An 8,670-nucleotide genomic window follows, 5' to 3' on the forward strand; every position below is an offset into this window, starting at 1 on the left:
ATAAAAAACAGGGTCGTGAATAAATACAACCAAAAGAGAGCTCTATTTGTGTGAACACAATGATAAAAATTTCATTTGGGTACAGTGTAGCATGACCGCGCAATTGTCATTGAAAATGCGAGAGCGCTGAAAGCTGAAAATTGGTCTGGGAAGGAAGGGGGTGAAAGTGACCTGTATTGATGTGGTTAAGGTTAATAAGCAATTAAATAGGAACACATTATTTAAAAACATATTATTTTTACAGGTTAACTGATGTCATGTGCAGATCAAAGGTAGTAAATACAATGTAACAATACATAGGCACAGAGTATCACTCAATGACTTTCTGCAAGTATCATTGGAGTGGCTGCAGTTTTAAAGCTTTATCTGCTAGTCCTGGCTATCATTTTTAATGAACTGATAATTGCCAATAGCCATGCCGGGGGAGTGACAGCAGGTGAGGAGCAAGTGAATTTTTCTTTAGGACAACTCTCTTACACTTAAAGGTCCTCAAGTGGGTATACAATGAGAAATAAATGGAAATAATTTAAAACCTGGCAATTATTTATTATTACTAGATCCATACACACCATGCTATTATTTATAAAGCAGACTTGCAGTGTATCAAGATGTCTATGACTCTGATAATTCCTGTTAATAAAGATCAGCAGCAAATAGAGCCCTTTCCTTACTTGATATTTATAAGTGTCAGCAAGACTGGTAACATTTGAGTAGCATGGATCCACTTTGTTCAAAAAATACAGCTTGGTACTCTACAGAATTACCACATAGGCATAATCCAATAGACATCCAAGCTTAATTCCATCAAAACACTTTTTTAGACTGGGTTCAAACCTATGCCAATTGGATATGGGATAGTTCCAGTTTCCCTGCATCCAATTTGCATAGCAGGAGATTGTGACCGGCTCTCTATGAAGCCGTTTCACACATTTCTGCAGCGGCTCCAGTGTGAACTGCACAGAAGTCCTGTGCATCTTTTGTTCCTTTCAGGTCCGAATTCATCTCAAAATTTGGGCAGAAATTGGACCTGAAACAGTGAATGGAGACACACCGAACCCCTGCTGTGAGCCGCTGCGTTCTCCAGTGTGAACCCAGCCTTAAAGTTTTAGATAAAGTAGAAAAGGGCTACAAACTATATCAGGTCCTCGCTGTTGTCTGTGCCTCCAATGGGGAGATTTAGTGTTTCTGTTGTTTTCTATGCTCCTGTTGTATTTTTTGGTTCTGCATTTGATTATGTCATTTTGGGTGTAAATGCTATGTCTCTGATTCTCTACTTTATCTGTTATTTTCCCCATACAGTATTCAGTTTGGCTAGCATTATGGGTGGCTTGGAATGCATTTATAATCTGCTTCTACCTGGAAGTGGGACATTTATCACAGGTATAATATAATTTGTACTGAATGCAAGTTTTCCTTTAAAAGTATGGCATAACATTGCTCCCCCACACCTCATTACCTATCTATACGTAACAGTATGAAAATGTAGTGTGAGATGTTGAAGGGTGGTAAACTGTTTCAGATACTTGTAGCTGTAATCTATTTTTGACTATCTAGTTCTAGTTAAATTTACGTTGTTCTGTTTTTAGTGAAGCTTCCCAGTTCTCTGGTGCGTCATAGTGTAACATGATATTCCTTTGATGATATCTCCTCTGTGACATATACCAAGTAACTTTATCAAAAGGCATGGTTCACTAATGCCAGGTTTGATGTTTACATGTGTTACGTAGCACAAATACAAATCCGCCTTAACTACACAATTGTTCACCAAAGTAAAATTTTGCACCTACAATATATCACATGTTCACCTTTATACACCATACACTTGCCAAGTTGCCTTTTCGTGACATATAGTCACACAAAAGAGTATTAGTGCCTCTGTCAGCTGCAGTTCTTGGTCTTTGCTTTATGAAGGAATAGTAGAGAATCACTGCTCTTGTTAGATCCCAAGGGAGAGTACTCTGGAGTCAGGTAGAAGAAGTAGGGAAGTACTGCTCTTGTTAGATCCCAAGGTAGAGTACTCTGGAGTCAGGTAGAAGAAGTGGGGAATTACTGCCCTTGTTAGACCCCAAGGGAGAGTACTCTGGAGTCAGGTAGAAGAAGTAGGGAATTACTGCCCTTGTTAGACCCCAAGGGAGAGTACTCTGGAGACAGGCAGAAGTAGTAGAGAATTACTGCCCCTGCTAGACTCTCGAGTGCTCTGAATGAAAGGTAAAAGTATTAGAAAATCACTGCCCCTGTCAGACCCAAAGGGTATGTGCTTTGTATGACAGGGAGATGTAGCAGGGAATCACTGCCCCACGTCAAACCCCTAGGGTGAGTGCTCTGAATGACATGAAGATGTAGTATTAGGAAATTGCTGCCCCTGTCACACTTCTAGGGTGAGTGCTCTGGTTGACAGGAAGAAGTAGTAGGAAATCACTACTCCTGTTACACCCCTAGGGTGAGTGTTCTGGATGACAGGAAGAAGTAGTAAGAAATCACTGCCCCTGTCAGACTCCCGGGGTATGTGCTCTGTATGACAGGGAGATGTAGTATGGAATCACTGCCCCTGTTAGACCCCCAAGGTTGAGTGCTGGGGTTGATAGGTAGAAGTAGTAGGGAATTAGTGACCCTGTTTGACCACAAGAGCGAGTGCTCTTGATGACAGGTAGAAGTGGTAGGGAATCAATGTTTCTGCTAGATCCTAATTGAAAATTTCGACAAGAAAACCGTCGATTTTTTTTCGACAGAATTTTGTCTCAAACATGTGTTGCATACACACGGTCACACAAATGTTGTCTGAAATTCTGATCGTCAAGAACACGGTGACGTACAACACGTACGACAAGCCGAGAAAAATGAAGTTCAATAGGCAGAGTGGCTCTTCTGCTTGATTCAGAGCATGCGTGTTTTTGTGTGCAATCGGAATTTTTGACAAGAACTTTTCCCGTCTGAAAATTTGAGAACCAGCTCTCAAATTTTTGCTGTCCGAAACTTAGACAGAAAAAGTCCGATGGGGCCTACACACAGACCAAAAGCTAACATCGAAATGTTCTTGCTGGAAATTCCAATTGTGTGTATGCGGCATTAGAAGGAATGCTCTGCATGACAGGTAAGTTAGAGGCTACTTTATAACTGTAGGTAACATAAGAGGCAAACATATCTTAGGTTTCTGGCTTTTTTAATACCCTTTAAATAAAACATTTGAAGTTCTCCTCTTTTCTGATGCATAAAATAAAGAAAGCAGAACCTAACCTACCTATGGTGTAAAGTGTTCTTGCCATAGTGTGGAAATATGCACAGCATACTAGCACATGGTGACAGACTTGCTCTCCTCCAACACTGACAGATCCATTCTTGGTTTCACTCCTCTACAGCCATCTTCTGCAGACCAGCATCCACTGGTGATATAATTCCTGTGCACGAATGCTGAAGTTTAATTGTCCCAACTCTTATGCCCTGTACACACGATCACTTTTTGTGATGAAATAAATTGACATTTTTAGAAATGTCATTTAAAATTATCGTGTGTGGGCAAAATGTCATTTTATGTCTTCTGAAAAATGACAAAAAAAAAATTTGAACATGCTTGAATTTTTTATGTCATTTTTTAAAATGTCATTTTTTGTGTCATAAAAAATGATCGTGTGTGGGCAAAAATGACGTTTTAAACCCACACATGCCCAGAAGCAAGTTTTGAGACGGGAGGTAAAACTACCATTCATAATGGAGTAAGCACATTCATCACGCTGTAACAGACAAAAAAGCACGAATCATCTTTTACTAACAAGTAACCAGCTAAAAGCAGCCTCAAGGCGAATAGAACTTTAGAGTGCCTTTAGAGTGCCGTCACTTTGTTCATCATTTTTCAAAAACGATGGTGTGTGGGCAACATCATTTATAATGATGAAGTTGTAAAATTTTCATTTTTTTTTCATGATAAAAAATGAAATTTTTTTTCATCACAAAAAGTGATCGTGTGTACAGGGCATTAGGCTGGGTTCACACTGTTGCGGCTTTCCCCACATCCAATTCGCATAGCAAGAGATTGTGACCGGCTCTCTATGGAGCGGCTAGCACAGGAGTCCTGTGCGTCTTTTGGACCCTTTCAGGTCCGAATTTAGCCAAAACCTCAGGCTGAAATTGGACCTGAAACGGTGAATGGAGACGCACCGGACACCTGCTGTGAGCCAGAGCATGCTGCAGTGTGAACATAGCCTTACAGATGCCAGTAGTTTACATAGCTCTATGCAGACAGTTTATACACACACACAAATCTGCCTACCATCTAGCAATCATTTTTTTCAACCATGGTTCTACTTTAAAGGCCCATTCCCCCAATTCAGTTTTTTATAGTTGCTGAGAGCGAAAAAAAAGACCTCTGGTTTCTCATATCTAGTATAGCCTCCACTGGCAAGAGCACTACATTTGAATTTATAGGTCTGCACAACTACAGCCACTATTAGGAGACCCACTAGCTGGACAGATAATTCATACAATGTAGGATGCAACAAAAAGAGTTGGAACATATGAAAGTGGAAGTGGGGGTGTGAACCGCAACTGGAAAAAAGATATTAACTATGGCAGGTATAACTTGCTGTTGAAACACAAAGGGCCTATTTAAATGATGCCTTTCAATAACACACATGAGGTAATGCAATGTTTTATTGTTCATTAAGCCATGCTGTGTTAGGCACCCCGTTCAATTTGAAGTGGCAGTGCACCTTAACACACTAAAATGACAAAGTTACTCACTTATTTTCATTAAAATATCACTTTGCTAAAATATCACATGGTATTTGGCTAATAGGTGTATTGTAGGTGTTTAATGTAATTAGAGATTGCAGAGAATTTATTGTCCTAAAACAGACTTGTGTGAAATAATAGAATTAGCAAGGCACAGAACGGAAGCAAAGAAAACATAAGGAAAGAGCACATATATATACATGTGGTATATTAACACATTAAACAGAAAAATCACTTTAAAAAACATATACTGTACATCAGGGCTCAAAATTTCATGTCCTAAGCTACTAGCCAGGCCTCAAGGGTTACTCGCCACCAGTTGCCCCACCCAACCCCTACCATGCCCCGCCCCAAATCCCACCCTCATAAATTATCTCATGAAATGACACTTACTGTAAATGTTTTATGCAGAATTAAGTTATAAAAATAAATATTAACAACTTTATCTGTGTCCCCATTGCAGCTATGTGTCCCCAATTTAGCTATGTGTCCCCAATTCAGCCTGTGTCCCCAATGCAGCTATGTGTCTGCCAGTGCAGCTATGTGTCTGCCAGTGCAGCCCTGTGTCCGCCAGTGCAGCCCTGTGTCCGCCAGTGCAGCCACGTGTCCGCCAGTGTAGCCATATGTTCCCAATTCAGCCTGTGTCCCCAATGCAGCTATGTGTTGCTAGGGCAGCCTGTGTCCGCCAGTGCAGCCATGTGTCCCCAGTGCAGCAATGTCTCCCCAATGCAGCTCTGTCTCCCCAATGCTGCTCTGTCTCCCCAATGCAGCTATGTGTCCCCAATGCAGCTCTGTCTCCCCAATGCAACGCTGTGTCCCCAATGCAGCTTTGTCTCCCCAATGCAGCTCTGTGTCCCCAATACAGCTTTGTCTCCCCAATGCAGCCCTGTGTCCCCAATGCAGCTCCGTGTCCCCAATGCAGCATTGTCTCCCCAATGCAGCTCTGTGTCCCCAATGCAGCTCTGTGTCCCCCAATGCAGCTTTATCTCCCCAATGCAGCTCTGTGTCCCCAATGCAGTTTTGTCTCCCCAATGCAGTTCTGTGTCCCCAATGCAGCTTTGTCTCCCAAATGCAGCTCTGTGTCCCCAATGCAGCTCTGTGTCCCCAATGCAGCTTTGTCTCCCCAATGCAGCTCTGTGTCCCCAATGCAGCTTTGTCTCCCCAATGCAGCTCTGTCTCCCCAATGCAGATTTGTCTCCCCAATGCATCCTGTAGGCCCATATGGGAAGAGAAAGGAGAGGAGAGACGCTTTCCACCTGGTTGATCAGCGTGCAGGGAACAGCTTTAATTTTAATAGCTGTGTTCCCCGCCGCGTGCCAAAATATACAGCCCCTTCCCCTTGTCCAGGCACTTTGATAGACAGATCACCCGTCCAATCCTGGGATGGTTGATCTGTCTATCAAATTGCACGGACAGGGGAGGGGGCTGTATATGATGGCACGCGGCGGGGAACACAGCTATTGAAATGAAAGCTGTTCCCTGCGCGCTGATCAACCAGGTGGCAGCGTCTCTCCTCTCCTTTCTCTTCCCCTACTATCGCTCCGACAAACCCAGGCTACCGGCGGTGCTCCCCCCACCCCCCGCCCACAGGCAGGCCACACGCCAGCCCTCAAAATCCACTAGCATTTTGCGAGCAGGTGAGTGGATTTGTTGGGTGCTGCTGTACATAAAATACTATTATGGTTCCACTACCCACTATGTAATGAACTAGGGAGAAGCATGACAGATGGGAAGCATGCGTCATTTAAAAAAAGTCTGATATGGCAGCTTATATATTTTTTGTCCTGAAAGATTCTTGTTTACATGCACAGACATCTCAAGTCTGCCGCGAGTCGCGGGAGACTCCCGTATTTGGCTGCGGGCTCCCGGACACCCGTGGGCACTAGGCGAACCCCTGGCTGAGGCTATTTTCTAGGTCGGATATCTAAAAAAAATATATAAAATATAACTGGCCTTCAGCTCAGATCTTTTAGTGACTATTGTCTACATCAGGGATATGCAATTAGCGGACCTCCAGCTGTTGCAGAACTACAAGTCCCATGAGGCATAGCAAGACTCTGACAGCCACAAGCATGACACCCAGAGGCAGAGGCATGATGGGACTTGTAGTTTTGCAACAGCTGGAGGTCCGCTAATTGCATATCCCTGGTCTACATGTTGCATGAAAAATAAATTGGCCTCTCGTTTTGGACAAATATAACTCATGGCTGCTGCAGAAAAACAGGCAAGTGTCATGGACACAGGATTAGAGCTGCTTCATAAACACTTCACTTTGCAGATTTAACCATGAGTTTAGGTCCACTTAAAGCTGAAGTTTTTTTTTTTTTTACACTACTTACCTGTAGTGAGGTATGTCCTATGATGTGCAGGTTGCTGAACATCCTGATCAGTTCCATGCAGCGTAATTAATGAGCTTTTCTCAATGGAGGAAGGAGCAGTGCATACTCGTCAGATCATCTTTAGTGCAGCTGAGCCTGGAGACTCTAATCTATTAAACACCCGCAGCGCTGGAAGTTTAGCAGCAGGAAGAGGACAGGGCACCCCTGCAGTGAATATTTCTACAGAATCCAGCAGCCTGCACGTCATGGGGCCAAACTCATTATAGGTAAGTAATGTAACTAAAGCTGTAGAGAAAAACATGTTTTTTTTTTTTAAACTTCAGCTTTAAACAGTTATAAGTAAATCTTGTTTATACAAATTTGATAGAAAGGATTGTAGAGATATTGTTTACATCAACCACTAACATTTTCTATATATCGTCTAACTAGCAAATAAAACGTATAGACAGGTCACTTTTGGAAAAATATTTCCAATATTAATGTGCAGTTCCTAGTCTTTGACTACATTGTATTTTCTTGCTGTCTGTGGAAACTTGGAGTAATTCTTGTAAATGCTATTCCCACAGCACAGGGACCTAATAATGAACTTTAACACCTCCTTACATCGATCATGGTGGATGGAAAATGGACCAGGCTGCCTGGTGACGCCGGTTCGTACAGCTCCTCTGTCACTGGCTGATCACCATATGGTAACAGTAACTGGATGTCTTCTTGATTATCCTTATATTGAGGCCCTGAGCAGTGCTTTACAGATTTTTCTAGCGGTGAGTATTTACAATGATAAACCACAGAAGTATCTCTCAAGGATTGTTACATTGTACATTTCAATCCAGGTTTACATAATATTATATCATCCTATTACATAATAATGTGAGAAGACACTGAAAGAAACATTTTGCCCTGGAAAGTAGAATAAATTAAATGACGCGGAAATGATACTGAAAAACGAAATGTCAAGCATATCTGTAGGCCCCAACATTTTCCTAGCAGGATGACAATCCTAAAATTGAGCTTCATACAAAGTTAAATAAAAAATTCTTATTTGGGAGCTGTTTTATCTGCTAAAGGATTCACGTTATTGTCCACCCAGTCCTGAGATTTTCACAGCCTGTATGTTGGTTTCCAATTTATGGAAATATAAATAGTGGTGTTCTCACTGTGGATAGTTGTGTCCAAAGAGTGTATACTATGTAATGTATAGTGGGATCTTCTAATGGTAAGGTGGAGTTTATTGCAGTTTCTGTGGAATTGGATCTATTATTTATTGCTACCATTCCTAATTAACGGGATATTCTCTGGTAGTAGCATAGGGACTTATGGTTGTAAGGCAGGAAGGGAGGGAAAAATCTATTAACCAAGACAGTGTGCCACTACAATCACATTTTATTTAGTAGGGTTGGGGAGGATGAAACTGTATTGCTGTATGTACTGTATACCCCATTGAAATTCTTCCATTACTACAGGGGCGTGGTCACAAAAACACCAACTAAAGGAAAATCTCTCCAACAGGAAATTGAAAAAATCAAACTGCAGAGGTTCTAAACAATCCCTACTATATACATTATCCCTAAATACATTTTGTCTGTAAATACTTAAAGTCTGAGAC

The 8,670-nt window shown here is 41.9% G+C and overlaps 1 protein-coding gene across 1 annotated transcript in view; it reads left to right on the forward strand.

The window, feature by feature from the left end:
- The window catches only part of LOC120927332 (sodium/potassium-transporting ATPase subunit beta-1-interacting protein 1-like), a 64,870-nt gene extending 56,925 nt beyond the window's left edge, over nt 1–7,945 (forward strand). The window contains exons 3-4 of the mRNA XM_040337926.1: nt 1,300–1,380; nt 7,631–7,945. Coding sequence (XP_040193860.1) covers nt 1,300–1,380; nt 7,631–7,930 — 381 coding nt within the window. The 3' untranslated portion in view covers nt 7,931–7,945. The remainder of the gene's footprint in view (nt 1–1,299; nt 1,381–7,630) is intronic.
- The last annotated feature ends 725 nt before the right edge of the window (nt 7,946–8,670 follow it).

Source organism: Rana temporaria, chromosome 2 (genome assembly GCF_905171775.1).
Source record: "Rana temporaria chromosome 2, aRanTem1.1, whole genome shotgun sequence".
In the NCBI taxonomy this organism is placed as follows: domain Eukaryota; kingdom Metazoa; phylum Chordata; class Amphibia; order Anura; family Ranidae; genus Rana; species Rana temporaria.